This window comes from Oncorhynchus mykiss, chromosome 10 (genome assembly GCF_057628025.1).
Source record: "Oncorhynchus mykiss isolate SJ-2025 chromosome 10, ASM5762802v1, whole genome shotgun sequence".
Classification (NCBI taxonomy): domain Eukaryota; kingdom Metazoa; phylum Chordata; class Actinopteri; order Salmoniformes; family Salmonidae; genus Oncorhynchus; species Oncorhynchus mykiss.
The window spans coordinates 63,677,540-63,704,251 of NC_143031.1; the positions used below are offsets into that span (position 1 = coordinate 63,677,540).

Consider the following 26,712-nt stretch of genomic DNA (forward strand, 5'->3'; position numbering starts at 1 on the left):
AGGGTTCCATCCACCCAGGCCTGTGAACAAAATGTGTACTTAACACTCCGACCTGTGAAGGGCAGCATAAGGCAACAAAGTATCCAGTCAGAAGGTGTTGTTTGCTGAGGCAGTGAAGATGGGTCAAGCGTGAAGGATCCTAAGAGGCTCCCGTTGAGTAGTAGACTTTTGCCAGAACAGAGCAATAGGCCTACGAACGAAAGGCACGGTTGGCTTTTCAATGTTCAATTCCATGGTTATCAACTGTACTGCAGGAATGGAATGTAAATCACAGAAAATAGGTGTTGTGGTGGCAGCTGCAGAGAAGTGCTTGGGATTAGGATAATTTACTACAGAAGAGTTACACGGTGTGTTGAATGGTAGTGTTCTGTCCTCTCAGGCTGTCGGCGGGGTGTAGGATCAGATAGGGTCAACATAGTGGAATGGGGGGTGGGTTTTTAATGAATGTTGGGTTAGTTGGCAAGGTTTTTCCTTTGAACTTTTCCCATTTATACTCCAGTCCAGTTGATGGCGGTAATGCAACGTTAATATTGGATGCCAACCGGAATTAAAAAGATGTTGTCTGCCGGAAAACCACACCAAGAAAAAATCGTAAACGGAAGTGAACAATAATTTCCAAGTTAGCGTTTTATTGTTGTATTTAGACGTTTATTAACACCCTAGAACTCTACATATGACTAATTTAACTGCACAGCATCACATCCTTACCCAAGTTAGTGTTTAATTTGCGTTGGAAACAGGACTTAAATTATAGGTTTTATATAAGTAACGCTAGCTAGCAGTTAACGCTAACAATGGCTAACTGTATGGTTTTTCACACTCAAATAGCCTCCATTATGGAGGTGCTAGCGAATGCAGCCGTGGCAGATATCTGTAAACTCGTAGACGACGACTATGCAGTGTTTCGTTTGGAAATAACTCAAAGCCAGAAAGAAAACGGGGCACTGAGGAGGAAACTACAGCTACTGGAAATGAAGGTGGCACGGGAGCGCGCAGAGAGGACAATGATGCGAGAGCGCATCGTCCCAGGGAGTACTACGAGTAGTGTCAAGATCCTGGACCGATACAGAGGAATGGCAAGAGGTACATTTAGCATAACATGTACAGTTCAGTACCTGTCGCCACGTTCCCCTCTGCACATGTGTTCAGATGCGTCTTGGTCAGTTTTTTGGCTTGAATGCAATAATTCCCCTGATTATTTAGCTACCTTACGATAGACACAATTTCATATTCTAACCATATTCTTGATTAACTGCATTTCCTATTATTTACTCAATGAAAACAGTATGATGCATGTAACATAATACATCAGTCAATAAATAGTATATCATGAAGTTATGAGAAGTGTTACCTTACATCCTTGCCAATGTCAATTGTAGACAGTGTCAAAACTGTGAATAGTGTATAATATAGCATTGAGCATTGACAGTAGCTAAAATAACCACCTCTTTTCCTCCAATCACTCTCAGGTGAAGGACATCTCACTGGAGGCCACAGGATCTCTGTGAAGCCAGGAGGACACAATACATGGAGAGATGACCAACCAATCACTGTTGATGAGGGGAGTGGAATCTCAACCCAGCATGTTATCATGATAGAGGTCAGTGTAATAGTGTTGCATTGCAAATTACAGTTACTTTGTGAATCAAATGTGGCTCATTTATTTCAGAAAGGCTTCCCTCAGGAATTCACTTGCTTACTTGTACATCATCATTTATCTGCCATAGTGGAGCTTGTGAGACTTCCTCGCAACATATTTATAAAATTCTACTCATGTACTGGTAATAACCTCCTCGCTTCTTATCAGTCTGCAGATGCAGAAGCTGCTGGTCCTGGGGTCAAGCTGGAGAGGTCTGAAGGAGAGGATGACCCACGACACAGCAGAGACATCCAGACTGGAGCGCCCCCTGTAGCAACGGATGATTCCACCATTTCCCCAGCGCAGCACAGGACCCGACGTAGCATCACGGAGGTCAGTGGAACGCCAAACACCGTACTCAAGTCCGAGACCGACACAGAGACTTTAATGGGGCTGGGGCAACTGGGCTGTCCTCCTGCTCCCCGCTCAGAGAATTTACTTTATGGTAACCCGAGCCCGGTTCTATCCCATCAGGACTCAGGTGATGCATTACAGACTGGCAATGATCCGTCCTGTTCATACGCTACAGAGACTGAGATCATACCTGGTGACACATCTGTGGACTTAGATACACAGACTAATCCAATGAGAGGTGACTGGAACCGGTACAGTAGTAGTGTATACTCTGAAGGGTGCCTAAATAAGAAACGGGAGGTTATAGTCTTAGATGACATGATTGTGAAAGTGGAGGACGACACTCCTCTGACATGGAATGCAAACAAAACTCACTTAGGGGGACACTCGCAGGGCAACACCAGTGACTTCTTAGACTACAGGGAAAGCTTAGAGACAAATTCAAATGTCGCAACCCACTCCCCTTTACATGCGTTCAGGGATCACGACACAGTGTCTACGTCAATGGGGCCTTCCGATTCACATGGCCGCGTCCTTTTCGATCAGGTATTGAACTCAAACGACAGGGCTAGAGCCCAGGCTCAAGGAGGGCGACCCACATCAGGCAATAGTAAAGAGAAACGGTTCCTCTGCATGTTCTGTCACAAAGGCTTCAGTTGCCTCCAGAAGGTGGAGAGTCACCAGAGGGTCCACACGGGGGAGAAATCCTTCAGCTGTACCCAGTGTGAGAAGAGGTTCTCCCACCAGCACCACCTGAAAAGGCACCAGAGGGTCCACACAGGGGAGAAACCCTACAGCTGCCCCCAGTGTGAGAAGAGGTTCTCCCGCCAGGACCAGCTGAAGATGCACCTAAAGGTCCACACGGGAGAAAGGCCATTCGCCTGTACACACTGCGGGAAAAGGTTCTCAGAGAGGAGCTACCTTAGGACACACCAGCAGAAAAACCATTCCACTCTATAACATAGAAAATAACCATTCCACTCGATAGCTTCTGACATTTAGATCAAACCCTGCATTAAAGACAAAGATTCATTTTCATTGTCGCCATCAGAAAAGATTCACAGATGCATTTGGAATAACAAGAGTAACAGATTTCAGTGTTGAATGTTCCTCGGTAGAATATTGCATCCAGACATTGTGATATATGCACTGCTCAAAAAAATAAAGGGAACACTAAAATAACACATCCTAGATCTGAATGAATTAAATATTTGTATTAAATACTTTTTTCTTTACATAGTTGAATGTGCTGACAACAAAGTCACACAAAAATTATCAATGGAAATCAAATTTATCAACGCATGGAGGTCTGGATTTGGAGTCACACTCAAAATTAAAGTGGAAAACGACACTACAGGCTGATCCAACTTTGATGTAATGTCCTTAAAACAAGTCAAAATGAGGCTCAGTAGTGTGTGTGGCCTCCACGTGCCTGTATGACCTCCCTACAACGCCTGGGCATGCTCCTGATGAGGTGGCGGATGGTCTCCTGAGGGATCTCCTCCCAGACCTGGACTAAAGCATCCACCAACTCCTGGACAGTCTGTGGTGCAACGTGGCGTTGGTGGATGGAGCGAGACATGATGTCCCAGATGTGCTCAATTGGATTCAGGTCTGGTGAACGGGCGGACCAGTCCATAGCATCAATGCCTTCCTCTTGCAGGAACTGCTGACACACTCCAGCCACATGAGGTCTAGCATTGTCTTGCATTAGGAGGAACCCAGGACCAACCGCACCAGCATATGGTCTCACAAGGGGTCTGAGGATCTCCTCTCGGTACCTAATGGCAGTCAGGCTACCTCTGGCGAGCACATGGAGGGCTGTGCGGCCCCCCAAAGAAATGCCACACCACACCATGACTGACCCACCGCCAAACCAGTCATGCTGGAGGATGTTGCAGGCAGCAGAACGTTCTCCACAGCGTCTCCAGACTGTCACGTCTGTCACATGTGCTCAGTGTGAACCTGCTTTAATCTGTGAAGAGCACAGGGCGCCAGTGGCGAATTTGCCAATCTTGGTGTTCTCTGGCAAATGCCAAACGTCCTGCACGGTGTTGGGCTGTAAGCACAACCCCCACCTGTGGATGTCGGGCCCTCATACCACCCTCATGGAGGCTGTTTCTGACCGTTTGAGCAGACACATGCACATTTGTGGCCTGCTGGAGGTAATTTTGCAGGGCTCTGGCAGTGTTCCTCCTTGCACAAAGGCGGAGGTAGCGGTCCTGCTGCTGGGTTGTTGCCCTCCTACGGCCTCCTCCACATCTCCTGATGTACTGGCCTGTCTCCTGGTAGCGCCTCCATGCTCTGGACACTACGCTGACAGACACAGCAAACCTTCTTGCCACATCTCGCATTGATGTGCCATCCTGGATGAGCTGCACTACCTGAGCCACTTGTGTGGGTTGTAGACTCCGTCTCATGCTGCCACTAGAGTGAAAGCACCGCCAGCATTCAAAAGTGACCAAAACATCAGCCAGGAAGCATAGGAACTGAGAAGTGGTCTGTGGTCCCCACTTGCAGAACCACTCCTTTATTGGGAGTGTCTTGCTAAATGCCTATAATTTCCACCTGTTGTCTATCCCATTTGCACAACAGCATGTGCAATTTATTGTCCATCAGTGTTGCTTCCTAAGTGGACAGTTTGATTTCACAGAAGTGTGATTGACTTGGAGTTACATTGTGTTGTTTAAGTGTTCCCTTTATTTTTATGAGCAGTGTATATCACAATGTGACAATGTATATCACAATATATACAAGCCTAAAAAGTATGTTACATAGTGGGTTTGTACTGTGGAGGATATATAATGTTCATAAATGCCTATTTCATTACTTTCATTCAACTACTTAATTTTTTTCCAAAAACACTTTGAGAAAATGAATGCAGTATCAAGCTCATGCAGACTTTTAGTTGTGACGTGTATATGTGGTTTTCATATGGTGTATTTAAATCATGTTTATGTTTAATAAACATATAATGGGACTTTTCATGAAGACTTTTATTCACCCCTTTGATTTCTTCAAATTGTATAATAAAGTATGATTAAAATGGATTGAATTGTCTTTTTTTTCCCCCTTTTTCGTGGTATCCAATTGGTGGTAGTAGTTAGTCTTGTCTCATCTCTGCAACTCCCGTACGGACTCAGGAGAGATGAAGGTCGAGAGCCATGTGTCCTCCGAAACACAACCCAACCAAGTGGGCATTCTTGACACTTATGCCCACTTAACCTAGAAGCCAGCCGCACCAATATGTCGGAGGAAACACCATACACCTGGTAACCGTGTCAGCGTGCACTGCGCTCAGGCCCACCACAGGAGTCGCTAGTGCGCGATGGGACAAGGATATCCCTGCCGGCCAAACCCTCCCCTAACCTGTAAGAGCTTTGCACACCTGGATTGTGCAATATTTGCCCATTATTATTTTCTAAGTTCTGCAAGCTCTGTCAAGGAGTAGAGGATCATGGCTAGACCGCCATTTAAGTCTTACTGTACATTTCCAAGCAGATTTCATTCAAAACTGTAACTTGCCTCTCAGGAACATTCCCTGTCTTCATGGTAACCAACTCCAATGTAGATTTGGCCTTGTGTTGTAGATTATTGTCCTGCTGAAAGGTAAATTCCTCTCCCAGTGTCTGGTGACAAGCAGCCCCCCCCCCCCCCCCCAAAAAAATCCTGTGCCTAGCTCCATCCTGTTTCTTTTCATCCTGAAAAACCCTGTTTTTGCCGATGTCCAGCATACCCATACCATGATGCAGTCACCACAACGCTTGAAAATAAGGAGGCGGTTACTCAGTGATGTGTTGGATGTGCCCCAAACATAAGGCTTTGCATTTAAGCAAAAATAGTAAAATTACTGTTGTGCCTTGTTGCATACAGGATGCATGTTTTGGAGAAGAAAAAAAAATGTTTTTATTCTTTTCACTCTGTCATTTAGGTCATTATTGTGGAGTCACTACAATGTTGTTGATCCATCCTCAGTTTTCTTCTATCACAGCCATTGAACTCCGTAGCCGTTTTAAAATCACCAATGGCCTCATGGTGACATCCCGGAGCAGTTTCCTTCCTTTCCTGCAGCTCAGTGGAGAAGGACAACTGCATCTTTGATATGTTTGAGTGGTTTAATACATCATCCACAGCATAACCCTTACAAAAAAAGATTGCAGTCAGAGTGCAGTATAACTGCAGTATGCTGCAAATACTGCGACCAAAATACTTATCTTTTTACTGCAGTAATTTTGCAATGCAACTGCTGTTAGAGTGCAGTATAACTTAATATAATTAAGTTATTCTTCAATTACTGTGTCCAAAATACCACAGTCAACTGCAGTTATTGCACTTTTACTGTAGTTTCAAAACTGCAAATCTTTTTTTGTAAAGAAATTAACTTAAGCATGCTTAATTAAATAGATATTCAATGTCTGATTTGTTATTGTTACCCATCTACAAACCACTGCCTTTCTTTAGGCTTTTGAAAAGCTCCCTGGTCTTTGTAGTTGAATCTGTGCTTTACTTGACTGAGGGACCTTGCAGATGTTGTATGTATGGGGGACAGCGGAAGGTGTAGTCATTCAAAAATCATGTCAACCCCTGTTATTTAACCAAGTCTATGTAACTGAGTATGTGATTTGTTAAAAGTCAACTGCCCCTCAGGCCATTTAAAAACAACCATTATTTCTAGTGTCAAAATCTGGGTTTGGCGGATGCCAGGAGAATGCTACCTGCCCCAATGCATAGTGCTAACTGTAAAATTTGGTGGAGGTGGGAATAATGGTCTGGGGATGATTTTAATGGTTTGGGCTAGGCCCCTTAGTTTCAGTGAAGGGAAATCTTAACGCTACAGCATACTAGACGATTCTGTGCTTCCAACTTTGTGGCAACAGTTTTTGGGAAGGCCTTTTCCTGTTTCAGCATGATAATGCCCCCATGCACAAAGCGAGGTCGATACAGAAATGGTTTGTCGAGATCGGTGTGGAAGAACTTGACTGGCCTGCAGAGCCCTGACCTCAACCCCATCAAACACCTTAGGGATGAATTGGAGGCCTAATTGTCCAACATCAGTGCCTGACTTCACTAATGCACTTGTGGCTGAATGGAAGCAATTCCCTGCAGCAATGTTCCAACATCTAGTGGAAAGCCTTCACAGAAAAGTGGAGGCTGTTATAGATACAACTGGGGACCAACTCCATATTAATGCCCAAGGTTTTGGAATGAGATGTTCCACGAGCAAGTGTCCAAATACTTTTGGTCATGTAGTGTATTGAAATGTGTAATTCGCACTCTGACCTGAGAAAGGCAGCAATACAGCATCTAGTCTGCTGGAAACGCAAATGAAGAAGAGCGTAAACGGAAGTAAACAATGACCAAGAAGCACTTCCACGTCAGCGTTTTTATTGTTATTTTAGACGTTTATTAACACGAGGGAACTCAAACTATGACAAATTTAACTGCACAGCATCACATACTTACCCGATGTTGTATTTAATTCGCGTTGGTTACAGGACTTGGTTGATAGACGTTATATAGGTAACGCTAGCCAGCTAACGTTAGCTAAAAGTAACAATGGCTAACTGTATGGTTTTTCACTCTCAAATAGCCTCCATCATGGAGGTGCTAGCGAATTCAGCCGTGGCAGATATCTGTAAACTCGTAGACGACGACTATGCAGTGTTTCGTTTGGAAATAACTCAAAGCCAGAAAGAAAACAGGGCATTGCGGAGGAAACTTCAGCTAATGGAACTGAAGGTGGCACGGGAGCGCGCAGAAAGGAAAATCCGAGAGCGCGCCCTCGCCAGTCGTCCCAGTAGTGTCAAGATCCTCGATCGATACAGAGGAATGGCAAGAGGTACATTTTGCAGAAGGCCGATGCTTCGGGGCCTGTCGCCCGGTTCTCCTCTGCAAGTGTGTGTTCAGATGTGTTGTCCAGAATTTGGTCTTGGATAGTATGCAATACTTCCCCTTATTACTTACCTATCATCCACAACTTTTTTATTTGAGCTTTGTTTGTTTTACTAGGCAGGCCAATTATGAACAAATTATTCTTGCACAAAGACAAGATCATATTCCAAGTAGATTATTGATCTACTGAATGTCCTATTATCATACTCAAAAAGAATGTGACGCATGGAACATAAATCAATAAATAGTATATCAAGAAGTCATAAGAAGTGTTACTTTACATCCTTGCCAATTGTAGACAGTGTCAATAATGTACACTATACAATTGAGCATTGACAGTACATCATTTAACCACCCCTTTTACCCAATCATTTTCTCAGGTGAAGGACATCTCACTGGAGGCCACAGGAGCTTTGCGAAGCCAGCGGGACACAACGCGTGGAGAGATGACCAACCAATCACTGTTGATGAGGGGAGTGGAACCTCAACCCAGCATGTTATTGTGATAGAGGTTAGTGTAATAGAGTTGCATTAAACGTTACAGTACATCAAATTTGGCCCGTTTTATTTCAGAAAGGCTCCACATAGCTATTAATTTGCATACATGTACATCCTAATGTATCTGCCATAGGGGAGCTTGTTAAACCTCGTCTATTAGCGTCTCATCAGGAACACTAAAAAGTACTTCAACATTTTTCTATATGATGATATGAAAAATAATTGTCTTAACATTAACAATGATTCATATTTGTGCATATTTAAGTGATATTAAATGTGGATTTAAAACAGAATCTATATATGGTGTTATTTCATGGGGGACTGAGGTCTATATACAGGAACACTTCCTCCTCCACCTACTCTATTGGTCCCAATGCAATACACTGTAGGCCTATGAATTACATATTGGCTTATAGAGAAATAAACTATTCTATGTGCAGAGGTAAAATTCAGGTTGGGAGTACTCAGTATGTTCTGTAGAAACCACCTTCCAATGCCCCAAGTCCTTCTGTTCACCCAATCCAGAATTCCTTACAATCAAGTGCCGGCCATTTTACCTACCAAGAGAATTCTCGTCAGTTATAGTCACAGCTGTGTACATTCACCCTCAAGCAGACGCCAAGACGGCTATCAAGGAACTTCACTGGACAAAATGCAAACTGGAAACCATACATCCTAAGGCTGCATTTATTGTAGCTGGGGATTTTATCAAAGCAAATTTGAGAACAAGTCTACCTAAATTCTTCCAGCATATTGACTGTGCTACACGCATGCTCAATACCCTCGACCACTGCTTTTCTAGTTTCCGTGATGCATACAAAGCCCTCCCCCGCCGTCCCTTTGGCAAATCTGACCACGGCACCATCTTGCTCCTTCCGTCTTATAGGCAGAAACTCAAACGGGATGTACCAGTGACGAGAACCATTCAATGCTGGTCCGACCAATCGGAAGCAACGCTTCAAGTTTGTTCTGATCACGTGGACTGGAATATGTTCCGGTCAGCCTCCGAGAACAACATCGACCTATTCGCTGACTCAGTGAGTGCGTTTATAAAAAAGTGCATTGGAGATGTGGTACCCACTGTGACTATTAAAACCTACCCTAAACAGAAACGGTGGATTGATGGTGGCATTGCACAAAACTGAAAGCGCGATCCACCGCATTTAACCATGGAAAAAGGTCTGGGAATATGTCTGAATATAAACAGTGTAGCTATTCCGTCCGCAAGGCAATCAAACATGTGAAATACCAGTACAAGGACAAGGTGGAGTCGCAATTCTACGGCTCAGACAGAAGACGCATGTGGCAGGGTCTACAGAAAATAACGGACTACAAAAAGAGATCCAAACCACGCCACGGACACTGACGTCACGCTTCCAGACAAACTGGAAGTTGTGACGTCGGTGTCCGTGACGTGTATTATCCGCTTTGAGGATAATACCGTGTCACCGTCGTGGCCCGCTAAAAAGGACTGCCACCCCACCCCCCCGACACGAGTAAAACATTTAAATGTGTTAACCCTCGAAAGGCTGCTGGCCCAGATGGCATACCGAGCCACATCTTCAAAGCATTCCCAGACCAGCTGGCTGGTGTGTTTAATCGCTCACTATCCCAGTCTATTGTCCTTACATGCTTAAAGATGGCTAACATTGTTCCAGTACCCAAGAAAGCAAAGATAACTGAACTAAATGACTACCGCCTCGTAGGACTCACTTCTGTCTTCATGAAGTGCTTTGAGAGACTAGTCAAGGATCAAATCACCTCCACCTTACCGGCCACCCTAGACCCACTTCAGTTTGCATACCGCCCCAACAGGTCCACAGATGACGCAATCGCCATCACACTGCACACTGCCCTATCCCATCTGGACAAAAGGAATATCTATGTAAGAATGCTGTTCATTGACTACAGCTTAGCATTCAACACCATAGTACCCTCCAAGCTCATCATCAAGCTGGAGGCACTGGGTCTCAACCCGTCCTGTGCAATTGTGTCCTGGACTTTCTGACGGGCCACCCCGAGGTGGTGACGGTAGGAAACAACATCTCCACTTCGCTGACCCTCAACACTGGGGCCCCACAAGTGTGCGTGCTCAGCCCCCTCCTGTACTCCCTGTTCACCCACAACTGCATGGCCATGCACGCCTCCAACTTAATCACCAAGTTTGCAGACGACACAATAGTAGTGGGCTTGATTACCAACAAAGAAGAGACAGCCTACATGGAGGAGGTGAGTGCACTCAGGAGTGTGGTGTCATGAAAACAACTCTTACTCAACGTCAACAAAACACAGGGGATGATCGTGGACTTCAGGAAACAGCAGAGGGAGCACCCCCCTATCCACATCGAAGGGACAGCAGTGGAAAGGTGGAATGTTTTAAGTTCCTCAGCGTACACATCACAGACAAACTGAAATGGTCAGACAGTGTGGTGAAGAAGGCGCAACAGCACCTCTTCAACCTCAGGAGGCTAAAGAAATTTGGCTTGTCACCTAAAACCCTCACCAACTTTTACAGATGCACAATTGAGAGCATCCTGTCGGGCTGTATCACAGCCTGGTACCGGAAACTGCACCGCCCTCAACCACAAGGCTCTCCAGAGGGTGGTGCGGTCTGCACAACGTGTCACCGGGGGCGAACTACCTGCCCTCCATGACACCTACAGCACCTGATGTCACAGGAATGCCAAAAAGGACAACTACTACCCGAGCCACAGCCTGTTCACACACTGACATCCACAATTGACGGTCCATCAGCAGGCAATTAAGTATGCTAGGCAGCCTGTTTCAGTGTTCGTTTTTTTTAAGTATGCTAAGCAGTGAGAGGGTTTTGTTCATGCAGGAACAGTCATGTGTGCTTTCTTTAGAGAACAGTGTAGGTTCAAAGGAAGAATAAACAAATATCACGATATGCCTCACTCAAATCAATATCAAATGGTATTGATATTATATAAAATTATCGATATTGGTGCCCACCACTACGATTTCCTCATCTGATAACCCTCTACTACAAATTTGTCTCTATGTGGTAGTATTCATTCCCAATATCTTGGGTGGCTGCACCACTGACACTCTTGGAGACCTCTTTATCCTCAAAAGTGTGTACATTTTGCATATTAAGTTGGCATTCTCTGAGCAGTTGACATTCGCTCATTTGAACTCTCTACAGACAGTAGGTTTTGTAGCTGGGCCTCATATACATTCTCTGTTTGTACCATTTTGTTTAATTTCACCTTGTCACTAGCAATAGAATGTCTAAATATGACCTCTATTCTTGTCCCAAATATGACTAAGATTTGACACTACGTTTAGTGACAAACAGTTTTCCAATCTTTTCATTATGCTGCATAACAGAATGTATTGCCATTGAAATAGCATGGTAACCAAAAAATGTATTTAAAAAAATGTATGATTAACTTTCTGGTCCTCCCCAACATCCCTGCCACCCCCATACAATTTGTTTCAGATTTGGTGGTTCAACAGCATTATTTTAATTTCTCATCTGTTGTGTCAAGTTATTCAGATCTATGCATTTATCAGTACGGTCTAGAGGTTGACCGATTAATCGGAATGGCCGATTTAATTAGGGCTGATTTCAAGTTTTCATAACAATCGGAAATCGTTATTTTTGGACACCGATTGTGCCGATTATTTTTTAATTTTTTTTTACACTTTTTATTTAATCTTTATTTAACTAGGCAAGTCAGTTAAGAACACATTATTATTTTCAATGACGGCCTAGGAACGGAAGGTTAACTGCCTCGTTCAGGGGCAGAACGACAGATTTTTTACCTTGCCAGCTCGGGGGATTCAATCTTGCAACCTTACAGTTAACTAGTCCAACGCGAATTTTACGTAATTATGACATAACATTGAAGGTTGTGCAATGTAACAGGAATATTTAGATTTATGGATGCCACCCGTTAGATAAAATACGGAACGGTTCCGTATTTCACTGAAAGAATAAACGTCTTGTTTTCGAGATGATAGTTTCTGGATTCAACCATATTAATGACCTAAGGCTCACATTTGTGTGTGTTATTATGTTATAATTAAGTCTATGATTCGATAGAGCAGTCTGACTGAGCGATGGTAGGCACCAACAGGCTCATAAGCATTCATTCAAACAGCACTTTCATGCGTTTTGCCAGCAGCTCTGCTGTTTATGACTTCAAGCCTATCAACTCCCGAGATTAGGCTGGTGTAAAGATGTGATGTGAAATGGCTAGCTAGTTAGCGGGGTGCGCGCTAATAGCGTTTCAAACGTCACTCGCTCTGAGACTTGGAGTAGTTGTTCCCCTTGCTCTGCATGGGTAACGCTGCTTCGAGGGTGGCTGTTGTCGTTGTGTTCCTGGTTCGAGCCCAGGGAGGAGCGAGGAGAGGTACGGAAGCTATACTGTTACACTGGCAATACTAAAGTGCCTATAAGAACAACCAATAGTCAAAGGTATATGAAATACAAATGGTATAGAGAGAAATAGTCCTATAATTCCTATAATAACTACAACCTAAAACTTTTTACCTGGGAATATTGAAAACTCGTCTTAAAAGGAACCACCAGCTTTCATATGTTCTCATGTTCTGAGCAAGGGACTTAAACTTTAGCTTTCTTACATGGCACATATTACACTTTTACTTTCTTCTCCAACACTTGGTTTTTGTATTATTTACACCAAATTGAACATGTTTCATTATTTATTTGAGGCTAAATTTATTTTATTGATGTATTATATTAAGTTAAAAATAAGTGTTCATTCAGTATTGTTGTAATTGTCATTATTACAAATACATTTTTAAAAATCTGCCGATTAATCGGCACCGGCCTTTTTTTTGGTCCTCCAATAATCGGTGTCGGCTTTGAAAAATCATAATACGGTCCTCTCCACAGTTAACTATCACCACAGACAACAGTGTCAAAATCAATCAGTACAGTTAAATCCTACAATAGCACTAGGTCCACCCTTTACCAGTCCCTCCACAGATACAGTATATTGCATATTATGGACAAATCAAAAATGATTTTCTGAAGAAGCCTTTGACTTGCCTCGTGAAGTGCCACCATACACAGCACAGCCGTTAGTTAGACAGCACAAAAAGGTTTACATCAGCAAGAGCAGGGAAGGCCAGGGCTCATGATTGGAATATCACTTGCAGTGTAGCCTAGTTTTTATTTACAACATCCCAGCAGCGCAAAAACTCGTTAGAAAAGTTAGACGTATAACTTTTCCCTGTGCTTCTCCGAGCACTTTGTATAGCCTAGGCCTATAGCCTGTTATAAACTGGGTGGTTCGAGCCCTGAAAGCTAATTGGCTGAAGCCATGGTATATCAGACTGTATACCACGGGTATGACAAAACATTTATTTTTACTGCTCTAATTACGTTGGTAACCAGTTTATCATAGCAATAAGGCACTTCGGGGGTTTGTGATATATGGCCAATATACCACGGCTAAGGGCTGTATCCTAGCATCCCGCGTTGCATCGTGCCTAAGAACAGCCCTTAGCCATGGTATATTGGCCATATACCACCCCCTCCATATACCACAGCCCCTACAGTTTATCAAGTTCATGCAAATTTTTTTGTTGAGACGGGTATGTGTGGTTTTCATATGGTGTCATTTAAAACTTGTTTGTTTAATGAACACAAAATGGGATGTTTTAATCAGACTTTCATTGGGACTCTATTTAGTATGCATCACATCTGATCTCAGTCTATTCTGCATAAACATGACAGCGCTATATAACCAATATACACTTAAATATAAAAAATATATCCACACACTAACAAACACCTACTGTACACGTCAAAATGTACACCACAACATCTTATGTCCACTATGATGGGTTTAACAATGAAGTCATTCTGTAACTACAGTATAGGACTCAAACAGTGGGGATGGGTAAGCACTCCATGTTGAAAGTGTTTATTATCTGTGTGTACGTACCTGAGGGAGTGTATGTCTGTATCACCTGTCTCTTCCAGGAGGAGGAGAGTCCAGAGGTGCTGCTGGTGAAGGAGGAGGGGTGTGAGGAGGGTCTGGGGAACCCTGAGGGGACCGTGGTCATGGAGGACAACCAGACAACACCTCCTCCTGAACCCACAGAGGAACCAGCTGAGCAGCACAGGACCACACAGAGTCTCACTGAGGTGAGCCCACTGTGAACTACTGTCTGAATGGTATTAGGTCAGGGCCCGTATCCACAAAGATCAGAGTGCTGATCTAGGATCAGTTTTGTCTTTGCCTTTTAGATCTTAATGAATAAGACTATATAGACAAGTGGGGATCAGCACTCTTACTCTTAGATGCTTTGTGGTGTTAGGTTCTTATTTTCAGAGTAAATAACTCGACGGACACTAGAGAAGCTTAACCAAACAGCTGGATTCAGACAAAAGACATTTCACACAAGCACTGATATTTAACCCTTTCTCCTAGGCTGAGTCTCCTCCTACCCATCTGTACAAACATTGTTCTTTACTGCTAGGCAGGACACTAGTGATATGGGCCATAAACTTCTATTTCTCCCTAAAGCTGACCTGACCTCAACCCCCCTCCGTCACTAATCCATGGCTCTCTTCCCTTATCAATGCCTGCCACATGTAATCGCTTCTCTGCACTCAACACATTTCAAGCTTAATTGCACACACTATATACCTTCCTCCTATAACCCTTAACTTCTGGTGTAGACCCTCTAAACTTCAGCACTCCGTCAGTGATATGAATAAGTATATTTCACATTCTCAAAACCCAACAGTGGATACGGGCCCAGGTCTTGATTCATTTTGTCTTAAGTGTGGGACCATGTCTTTGAATTATCAAACCATTAAAGACTGTCAACTAATCAAATCAATTAACACGTTTGCATAATACTCATAGCAATCCCTCATTCTTGATCCAACATCCTCTCACTCTGTATCTCTTACAGTCAGTAGACATGGAGGATGGGAAGCCTGATCTGCTGCTGGTCAAAGAGGAGACGATAGAAGACGGACCAGAGAGCATTGATCTGCTGAGTGGACTAAAGATGGGGGAGCAAGGTAAGGGAGACATACATATACAGAACATAATAGATATACTTCAATGGGAATAGTGGTGCACTTACATAAAATGAAATCAATGCAATTTTATGTTTAAATAAAAAACCCCAACGTATGAACTTGACCAGGTAATTGACCAAAAAAAAAACATATGTAAAGTTCTCTCTGCCATGTTTATTTTATAACCTCTTTCTGCAGGTGGTTGGTTGGAGGATGACAGAGGAGACTGGGCGGCCATCTTGGATTCCCAGACCCAGACAGGTGCAGCCAAGGGCCCGCGGGACAACATAGTGGAGGTCAGTGGATGGGACAGCGTCCTCAACTTTGGGCTGGGGAACAACACTGTTAACCACAACCAGAAACAGACAGTAGAACACAAAACCACATCTGAACTTAGTCTCCATGACAACAGACTTGCTGAGACCAGGGCGAGGCGTGGATTTGGTCTGCGGGGACGGGGAGGTGTCCGTAAGGGGTAGGAGAGAACAGACACAGACTCTGCTAGCGATGCTCCGTCCTGCTCCTATAGTTGGGATTCAGAGAGACTGATGACTCCTCAGGTTAACCCCCTAACAGCCTGCCTTCTATAGGATCTATCAACTGGAACATGGACCCTGTGACATCACAGACACTACCTGGCCTTCGTTCTCCTCACACTCTCCTATTGTTAAACCAGACCTCAGATAATGCCAGTGGCTCAACACTAAATGGATACACAAGCCCATTGACAAATGACAGTAGTAGTAACACTGTCAGTAGATCTGGTGGAAAAGAGAAGCGCTTCCCGTGGGAAAGTCTTCATTTTCCCTAAACAGGTGGAGCTCCACCAAAGGCTACACATGGGGGAGAAATCATTCGGCTGCCACCTGTGCCATGCCAGTTTCTCCCGCTCGTTCAACCTGAAGAGGCACCAGAGGGTCCACACGGGGGAGAAAACCTACAGCTGCACCCAGTGTGAGAAGAGGTTCTCCCACCTGAAGATCATCTTAAGGTCCATACAGGAGAGAGAATGTTTGCCTGTACGCACTGCAGGAAGAGGTTGTCAGAGAGGAGCTACCTCAGGATACACCAGCAGAAAATGCTCATGGCCAATGTATAGTATAGTGTATAGTGACATGTAATGTAGTACTAGTTAGTTTGTAGTTAATTATGTTGGTTTTGGATGTATAAGGAACTGGAAGAGCTGAACTGAGGGAAAAGATGAGTATGATGACATAAAGCCCACTGATCTCATGAGCCTTATTAATACATACCCCAGTCCTTATTCCCTGTCCCCTCATCACTAACCTCAATGACTGCCTTTCCTTTTCCCTGGATTCCCTCGCTCCCATCAAAACCTGCTCAGTCTCTTTCATTCACTGCTCCCTGGTACGCCGCCGAGCTACGCCAGTTAAAAGCCAGTGGACGGCTGCAAGAGGACTGGTCTGGTACGTCCTTCTCAAGCACAAACAGATCACCTGTTAAAATATAAAAGAACGCCCTCTCAGCTGCAAGAACATCTTACTACTCCGACCTCATCAACTCTGGTAAAAACAACCAAAAAGTCCCCTTCTCCACAGCGAACCGCCTACTTCAGCCTCCTGACAGCTTCCCTGCAGACTCCTCCCCTGAACAGTGCTACAAGTTCCTGAAAATCCATGACATCCACCACCACCTACTTACACCAGTACAACCTCAGCATCCCCATAGATAGTTTCCCGGTCCCTCTGTCAACACAAGTCAAAAGCCTCGGTGTCACTCTGGACCGAAACCCTCATCCATGCCCTCGTCACTTCCCGTTTGGACTATTGCAACACTCTGCCTCCCAAACTCACCAACCGACTTCAACTGGTCCAGAACTCTGCTGCCAGAATCCTCACCTGCGCCAGATCAACCGATCACATCACACCAATCCTCATCAATCCACACTGGCTCCCTGTTCAATCCCGTATTAACTTTAAGACAGACACCTACAAAGCACCCCACAACCTGGCACCCACCTACCTCTCTGACCTTCACCCAGCACGTGCCCCTTCTGCTCCTCCTCTGCTGGTTTCCATGTCACCCCCCATTCACAGGTCAAATAGGGGGTGCTTATATTTGTCCTGTTTCACTGCATGTATTAGAGGTTAACCAGTGTTAGATGTGAAATGGAAATATGTTTTTTTTTATATCTGAGACACCCTGGGAGAGTGAGGTCACAGCCAGGGATCAGCCATTATTGACGGCAATTAGGATTAATTTCCTCGCTCATCGACAGATTTTTGAACTAGTCTGCTGAAGAATTCGAACCAACAACATTTTCGGTTACTGGCCCAATACTCTTAAATGCTAGAATACCTGCCGCCTCTCCACCATGGTTGCCTGAACCTTCAACTGCTCTGCCTCAGGCTCTGGAATGCACCCCCCCCCACACACATACAATATGCAGACACAGTATTCTCATTCAAAAACCTCCTAAAAACACATCTCTTCAAGGATGCCTATTGCCTGCGGTCTGTCATTGACTCTGTCCTACTTAACCCCCCGACCCCTGTGTCTTCTCAGTATAGCTACAGTGCCTTGAAAGTATTCAGTTAACACCCCTTGACTTTTTCCACATTTTTGTTGTTACACAATTACATTGGCCTACAGACACAATACCCCATAATGTCAAAGTGGAATTAAGTATTCAACCCTTTTATGTCAAGCCTAAATACAGTTGAAGTCAGAAGTTTACATACACTTAGGTTGCAGTCATTAACTCGTTTTTCAACCACTCCACAAATTTCTTGTAAACAAAGTATAGTTTTGGCAAGTCAGTTAGGAAATCTACCTTGTGCATGACACATGACATAAGTGAAATAGTCTGTCTGTAAACAATTGTTTACAGACAGACTATTTCACTTATAATTCACTGTATCACAATTCCAGTGGGTCAGAAGTTTACATACACTATGTTGACTGTGCCTTTAAACAGCTTGGAAAATTCCAGAAAAAGATGTCATGGCTTTAGAAGCTTCTGATAGGCTAATTGACATAATTTTTATTTCAAGGCCTACCTTCAAACTCCGTGCCTCTTTGCTTGACATCATGGGAAAATCAAAAGAAATCAGCCAAGACCTCAGAAAAACATTGTAGACTTCCATAAGTCTGTTTCATCCTTGGGAGCAATTTCTAAATGCCTGAAGGTACCACGTTCATCTGTACAAACAAAAGTACGCAAGTATAAACATCATGGGACCACGCTGCTGTCATACCGCTCAGGAAGGAGACGTGTTCTGTCTCCTAGAGATGAACGTACTTTGGTGCGAAAAGTGCAAATCAATCCCAGAACAACAGCAAAGGACCTTGTGAAGATGCTGGAGGAAACAGGTACAAAAGTATCTATATCCACAGTAAAACGAGTCCTATATCGACATAACCTGAATGGCCGCTCAGCAAGGAAGAAACCACTGCTCCAAAACCGCCATAAAAAAAACAGACTAGGTTTGCAACTGCACATGGGGACAAATATCGTACTTTTTGTCCTCAGGCCTGATGAAACAAAAATATAACTTTTTGGCCATAATGATCATCGTTATGTTTGGAGGAAAAAGGGGAGGTTTGCAAGCCGACGAACACCATCCCAACCGTGAAGCACGGGGGTGGCAGAATCATGTTGTGGGGGTGCTTTGCTGCAGGAGGGACTGGTGCACTTCACAAAATAGATGGCTCATGAGGCAGGAAAATTATGTAGATATATTGAAGCAACATCTCAAGACATCAGTCAGGAAGTTAAAGTTTGGTCACAAATTGGTCTTCCAAATGGACAATGACCCCAAGCATACTTCCCAAGTTGTGGCAAAATGGCTTAAGGACAACACAGTCAATGTATTGGAGTGGCCATCACAAAGCCCTGACCTCAATCCTCTAGAAAATTTGTGGGCAGAACTGAAAAAGCATGTGCGAGCAAGGAGGCCTACAAACCTGACTCAGTTACACCATCTGTCAGGAGGCATGGGCCAAAATTCACCCAACTTATTGTGGGAAGCTTGTGGAAGGCTACCTGAAATGTTTTACCTAAGTTAAACAATTTAAAGGCAATGCTACCAAATACTAATTGAGTGTATGTAAACTTCTGACACACTGGGAATGTGATGAAATAAATAAAAGCTGAAATAAATCACTCTCTACTATTATTCTGACATTTCACATTCATAAAATAGTGGTTACCCTAACTGACCTAAGACCTAAGAATTCCTACTAGGATTAAATGTCAGGAATTGTGACAAACTGAGTTTAAATGTATTTGGCTAAGGTGTATGTAAACCTCCGACTTCCACTGTAAGTTCAAGAGTAAACAGTCGCTTAACAAGTCACATAATACCTTGATTTTTTAATGGCCAGCTCATCTCTGTACTTCACACATACAATTTTCTGTAAGATCCTTCAGCCGTGCAGTGAATTTCAAACACAGATTCAACCACAAAGAGTGGGGAGGTTTTCCAATGCCTCACAAAGAAGGGCAGCTATTGACAGATGGGTAAATTTAAAAAAAAAAAGCAGACGTTGAATATCCCTTTGAGCGTGAGGAAGTTATTAATTACACTTTGGATGGTGTATCAATACACCCAGTCACTACAAAGATACATGCGTCCTTCCTAACTCAGTTGCCGTAGAGGAAGGATACCTCTCGGGAATTTCACCATGAAGCCAATGGTGACTTAATAAGAGTTACAGAGTTTAATGGCTGTGATAAGAAAAACCAGAGGATGGATGAACAACATTGTAGTTACTCCACAATACTAACCTAATAGACAGAGTGAGAAGATGGAAGCCTGTACAGAATACAAATATTCCATAACATGCATCCTGTTTGCAACAAAGCATTGAAGTAATACTGCATAATACAAACTGTTGTGTTTGGGGCAAATCCAATACAGTACATTATTGAGTACCACTCTCCATATTTTCAAGCATTGTGGTGGCTGCATCATGTTATGGGTATGCTTGTAATCGTGAAGGACTGGGGAGTTTCAGGATAAAAATAAATGGAATAGAGCTAAGCACAGGCAAAGTCCTAGAGGAAAACCTGGTTCAGTCTGCTTTCCACCAGACAACTTTCTGCAGGACAATGACCTAAAACAAGGCTAAATCTACACTGGCGTTACTTACCAAGAAGACAATGAATGTTCCTGAGTGGAAAATTAATGTTCCTACTTGAAAGTCTACGGCAAGACCTGAAACGGATTGTCTAGCAATGATCAACAACCAATTTGACAGAGCTTGAAGAATTTTGAAAAGATAAATGGGCAAATGTTGCACAGTCCAGGTGTGAAAAGCTCTGAAAGACTTACCCAGAAACACTCACAGCTGTAATCTTTGCCAAAGGTGCTTCTACAAAGCATTGACTCGGGGGTGTGAATACTTATGTAAATTAAATTTCTGTACTTCATTTTTAATACATTTGCAAAAATGTCACACTTTTGTCACTGTCATTATGGGGTATTGTGTGTAGATGGGTGCGATTTTAATTAATTTAATTCATTTGATTTTTTTGCGCATTATAAAAAATAAATAAAAATAACACATTTACATAAGTATTCAGACCCATTGCTAGGAGACTCGAAATTGTGCTCAGGTGCATCCTGTTTCCATTGATCATCCTTGACATGTTTCCACAACTTGATTGGAGTCCACCTGTCATAAATTCAATTGATTGGACATGATTTGGAAAGGCACGCACCTGTCTATGTAAGCTCCCACAGTTGACGGTGCATGTCAGAGCAAAAACCAAGCCATGAGGTCAAAGGAATTGTCGGTAGACAAGATTGCTTCCAGGCACAGATCTGGGGAAGGGTACCAAAACATTTCTGCAGCATTGAAGTTCCCCAAAAACACAGTGACCTCCATCATTCTTAAGTAGAAGAAGTTTGGAACCACCAATACCCTTCCTAGAGCTGGCCGCCAGGGCAAACTGAGCAATCAGGGGAGAAGGGCCTTGGTCAGGGAGGTGGCCAAGAACCTGATGGTCACTCTGACAGAGATCCAGAGTTCCTCTGTGGAGATGGGAAACCTTACAGAAGGATACCATCTCTGCAGCGCTCCACCAATCAGGCCTTTATGGTAGACTGGCCAGAGCTACTTTTCAGTAAAAAGGCACATGACAGCCTGCTTGGACTGTGCCAAAAGGCACCGAAAAGGACTCTCAGACCATGAGAAACAAGAGTCTCTGGTCTGATGAAACCAAGAGTAAACTCTTTGGCCTAAATGCCAAGCGTCACATATGGAGGAAACCTGGAACCGTCCCTACGGGGAAGCATGGTGGTGGCAGCATCGTGCTATGGGGAAATATGAACAGAGCAAAGTACAGAGAGATCCTAGATGAAAACCTGATCGAAAGCACTCAGGACCTTGGACTGAGGCAAAGGTAAACCTTCCAACAGGACAACGACCCTAAGCACACAGCCAAGACAACACAGGAGTGCCTTCGGGACAAGTCTCTGAATGTCCTTGAGGGGCCCAGCCAGAGCCCGGACTTCAAACTGATCGAACATCTTTGAAGAGACCTGAAAGAGACCTGAAAATAGCTTTGCAGTGACACTCCCCATCCAACCTGACAGAGCTTGAGAAGATCTGCAGAGAAGAATGGGAGAAATTCCCCAAATACAGGTGTGCCAAGCTTGTAGTGTCATACCCAAGACTCAAGACTGTAATCGCTGCCAAAGGTGCTTCAACCAAGTACTAGGTAAAGGGTCTGAATATTTCTGTTACTTATTTTTTATTTGCAAAAAAATTATGGGGTATTATGGGGTATTGTGTGTAGATTAATGAGGGGAAAAAACAATGTAATCAATTTTAGAATAATGCTGTAACGTAACAAAATGTGGAAAATGTCAAAAGTTCTGAATACTTTCCTAATGCACTATATGTGTCCCCCTAACCCGCACCCAAAACCGGGTCCGGATCCTATTCCCAATCCTACCCCTTAAACATAAAACCTTACCCTAAACCATATTCGTATCCTCTACCCAATCCCTCCCTCTTTTTATCTGACCTGTTTCATCTGGTCCTTTATTTAAATATTAATTGGATTGATGCACTTGATTTTATGATCTTTCGTACAGCACTTTATTTAATGAAGGCCTACTTTTAATGTAATATTTCTCTGAAAGGCATCTGCCAAATATAATGTATTATTATGATGATGAGGCAGAGTAGATTATATGGTGATGGTTGGTGTGATGGTTTCTGTGAAAATGCTTCACGGATGAAGAGTGACAACCTTAGGTTGATACTGGTGTTTTATAGTCAAATAATGATAGTGCCTTAATTAATGTTTACTTGACATGGAGTAGTAAAGTAAAGATGTGTGTACTGTAATGTTGAACCTTTTCCTAAGTATTCTAAAATTAATTTTATCAATGCAAGGGTACCAGATTTACAGAAAAGGTCAAGTGTTACCATAGTGACAAAAGTTATTCTACTTGTCACATATCATTTTGTGCAATAAAAGTACTGTACTTCATGTTATGTGAGTATGTGTGACCATTTTGTAAATACAACGTTAACTAGGTGTCGGCTGCCTTGGCTATTTTTGTATCATTGCAGGGACTGAATTTCCCTTATCTCTCTCTAGTAGTTCGTCGGTTTCGACGATGACGACTCGTGGATGTCATTTCTGTTGTGGGTTCTTGATTGGCTCAGGAGTCCGTTTTGAAGAGCAGACTGAAGCATGAGGGACAGACGTGCTTCTGGTGGTGTTGTGAGCGCGGTTGTGCGGGTATGACGCTTTTCTCTGGCTGCAGATAGTTGTTTCTGTCCCGCTCAAAGTAGTCTACTGCGGTGAGCGTTTGAGTGCCAGATGGATCGGGTAGAGGAAATGTGGTGAGCGTTTGAGTGCCAGATGGATCGGGTAGAGGAAATGTGGTGAGCGTTTGAGTGCCAGATGGATCGGGTAGAGGAAATGTCTGTGAGTTGGCTGGGCTGGATATTGCAGAAGTTGAGGTTCTGTTTTTGGTAGCCTCAATGCTGGTGCTGTTAGCTTTCTGCAGTACCTCCAGGTTGGAGACCTTGCTTTGCCACCGGATACCCATAATTGATCTCAGAGATGGAGTATGGAATGTCTCCAGCTGTTTGAAGTGGCGACTGTACAGGGTTCAAGTTTCACAGCCATACAACAGAGTTATGATGACTACCACATTGTAGATTTTCACTTTTGTGGAAAGAGTGATGGTGTTATCCTGTTCCTCAGCCTTCCCAATGACTGGCTTGCTTTCTGAATTCTGCTAGTTATTTCTTGGTCAAGTGAGCCGTCCTTGGAGATGGTGCTCCCCAGATATGTGAAGTGGGCGACATTCTGGAGCTCGGATCCACTTAGGTGGATGCTGGAGACCACTGGGTTGGACAGGGTTGATGGTTGATGATTACAGTTTTTTCCCAAGCTTTATCAAAGTTGTCTGATAAATACTGGAGGTCTGCCTCTGTGTGCGCAAGTAGGGCACAGTCATCAGCATAGAGGGTTCTTGTGGTTTGGTCTTTGCTCTTAGCCTGCACAGGTTGTAGATTGAACCATCATCCCTGTATCTGATGTAGATTCTTTGTTAAGGTCCTTCGTGGCGAGATTGAGGACAACAGTGAAAGAAGTTGAACAGCATCAGGCTCAAGATAAATCCTTGCTTGATGCCATTGGAGATGGGAAAAGCTTCAGAGATATCACCACCACAGTGGATCTGGCCTTGCATCGTGATGGAGTACATGGATACTTTTGACTAGTTTTTGCGGGCAGACAAATTTGTGGAGGATCTTCCATAATCCCCCTGTTCACCGTGTCAAAAGCCTTGGGTGAGATTTATGAACATGTAGTAGAGGTCCATCTTTTGCTCAATACATTTTTCTTGTATTTGCCTGATGATAAATATCATGTCCACTGTGACCAGGCCTGAATCCACATTGCGCTTCTGGGAGGTTGTCTTCTGAGAGGTTCACCTATTGAGGATGACTCAGAATGACTCGATACCATGGGGATAGCTTTTTCATTTTCCTCAAGTGTAGGTGGTTCGTCCAGGTGATGTTGGATGGCCTTTTGGGGCATCGGGTTTATTTTTATTTTTTTAAATTTTATTTCACCTTTATTTAACCAGATAGGCTAGTTGAGAACAAGTTCTCATTTGCAACTGCGACCTGGCCAAGATAAAGCATAGCAGTATGAGCAGACAACACAGAGTTACACATGGAGTAAGTCAATAACACAGTAGAAAACAAAGGGGGAGTCTATATACAATGTGTGCAAAAGGCATGAGGTAGGCGAATAATTACAATTTTGCAGATTAACACTGGAGTGATAAATGATCAGATGGTCATGTACAGGTAGCGATATTGGTGTGCAAAAGAGCAGAAAAGTAAATAAATAAAAAACAGTATGGGGATGAGGTAGGTGAAAATGGGTGGGCTATTTACCAATAGACTATGTCTATTATTATGGTTGTGGGGTTGACAGTGGATGGTCTGTTCAGGAGATTGCTTAAGTGTTCCACACACCTCTGCAATACTTGTTTTGTCTCTGAGGAGGGTTTTGCCATCTGCTGATCTGAGGTGATGTGCAAGACTTCACCGGTCCCTAAATGGTTTTCAGCCATTCAAATAACTGTTTGGTGCAGTGTGTGTCTGCATACATTTGTGTGCATTCTGCTAGTCCCATCCACCATTGATCTTGCATCGATCTGAGCTGTTTCTGCAGTCTTTGCTGCAAGTGTTTGAACTTGTTTCTCTAGGAGGCAGATTGGGGGTTGTTTTGTAAAGACAATGCAGTGTTCTTTTCCTTCAGGAGCATCGTGATTTCGTCATCTTTGTCATTGAACCAGTCTTGGTGGGTTCTCTTTTTAGTGCCAAGGAGTTTTGTTGCTGATTCCTGTACAGTCTCTTTGAACTCCCATTTTTCCGAAGGGGTATCCGTGGGGTTGATGTAGATTGCATGTTGAGTATCCAAGCTGCCTTGCAACTGAGCCTTGCGGTGTGCATCTTGCAGCTTCCCTGGGAAGGGTGTAGATTTTTATGTGCCGTCTTGGGTGGTTTGGCACGGTGTGTATACCAAGGATCACTCTCACCATTCTATGTGCAGCACTCTTCGCCATGCATGGCTGTTGTAATCTTGACATCCTTAATGTCGGTCTGTCGCACAATGATATAATCCATCAGGTGCCAGTACTTGGATCTTTGGTGCATTCATGTAGTTTTGTACTTGTCTGTTTGCCCAACGATGGTGTTTATGGTGGCGAGGCTATGCTCTGAGCATTTGCTCAGGAGTAGGAGCCCATTTCCACTCATGGTTCCCACTCCATCTTTGCTAATCACTCCTTGCCAGTTGGTGCTCTCTTTCCCCACCCTGGCATTGAAGTCTCCAGCAATGATTAGTTTGTCACTCCAGGGAGTTGTTGGATGAGTAGAACTGCTCTTTCACATTGGCAGGGCTTGGTAATGTAGGTGCATTGGTACTGATTATTGTAGCATGCCTGGTCTTGTTGAGGAATCCTGATTTTCATTAGCCTCTCATTTATTCCGGAGGGTAAGTCTTACAGGTGCCTGTGAAGGTTGGTTCTTATGGCACGTCCCAACCCCTGTATTTAGTCTTCATCGTTTGGTTCCCCTTTCCAGAAAAACACTCAGTGATGGTGCCATCGTCAGCTTACCTTGTTTCACTCAGAGCTGCTATGTCGATCTTACATCTGCTCAGTTCTCTGGACAGCAAGGGAGTTCTTCTCTCGTGATGTGTGACAGTTTTTTGTCCATTTATTGTTTAACTGGTTTTCCTTTTTTGTTTATATTGCTTGTTTATTTCTAAAAAAAATTAACCCCTTTTTCTCCCCAATTTTGTGTTATCCAATTGGTAGTTTCAGTCCATACAGAATCGGGAGAGGAGAAGGTCGAGAGCCGTGTGTACTCCAAAACACAATCAAGCCGCACTGCTTCTTGACACAATGCCCAGTTAACCCGGAAGCCAGGTGCACAAGTGTGTCGGAGGAAACACCATACACCTGGCAAGCGTATCAGCGTGCATTGCACCCGGCCTGCCACAGCAGTCTCTAGTGCACGATGAGACAAGGACATCCCGGCTGGCCAAACCCACTCCTAACCTGGATGATGCTGGGCCAATTGTGCGTCGCCCCATGCGTCTCCCGGTTGCAGCCGGCTGCGACAGAGTCTGCACTCTGCGCCACTCTGGAGGCCCATTGCTTGTGTTTCTACCATTTGGGGGATGATCTTCCAGCCACAGTAAGCTGGCCAGATTCAGTAGGGCAGGCAATTTCTAAGACACCTTTTCTAGCCCCTTCCCTAGGTTAGGTTGAACAGTGCTGTC

General features: G+C 43.8%; 1 protein-coding gene across 2 annotated transcripts in view; it reads left to right on the forward strand.

Moving 5' to 3' along the window:
* The first annotated feature begins 572 nt into the window (after positions 1 to 572).
* The window catches only part of LOC110534686 (uncharacterized), a 30,889-nt gene continuing 4,749 nt past the window's right edge, over positions 573 to 26,712 (forward strand). The window contains exons 1-6 of one of the 2 annotated variants that reach the window (XM_090187510.1): positions 573 to 1,083; positions 1,470 to 1,600; positions 1,808 to 1,972; positions 14,364 to 14,528; positions 15,305 to 15,416; positions 15,615 to 15,712. In XM_090187510.1, the coding sequence (XP_090043636.1) occupies positions 795 to 1,083; positions 1,470 to 1,600; positions 1,808 to 1,972; positions 14,364 to 14,528; positions 15,305 to 15,416; positions 15,615 to 15,712 (960 nt within the window). In that variant the 5' untranslated portion in view covers positions 573 to 794. Of the gene's footprint in view, positions 1,084 to 1,469; positions 1,601 to 1,807; positions 1,973 to 5,795; positions 7,833 to 8,265; positions 8,397 to 14,363; positions 14,529 to 15,304; positions 15,417 to 15,614; positions 15,713 to 26,712 lie in introns of those variants that run through there. The other variant, XM_021619618.3, reaches the window with a different exon arrangement.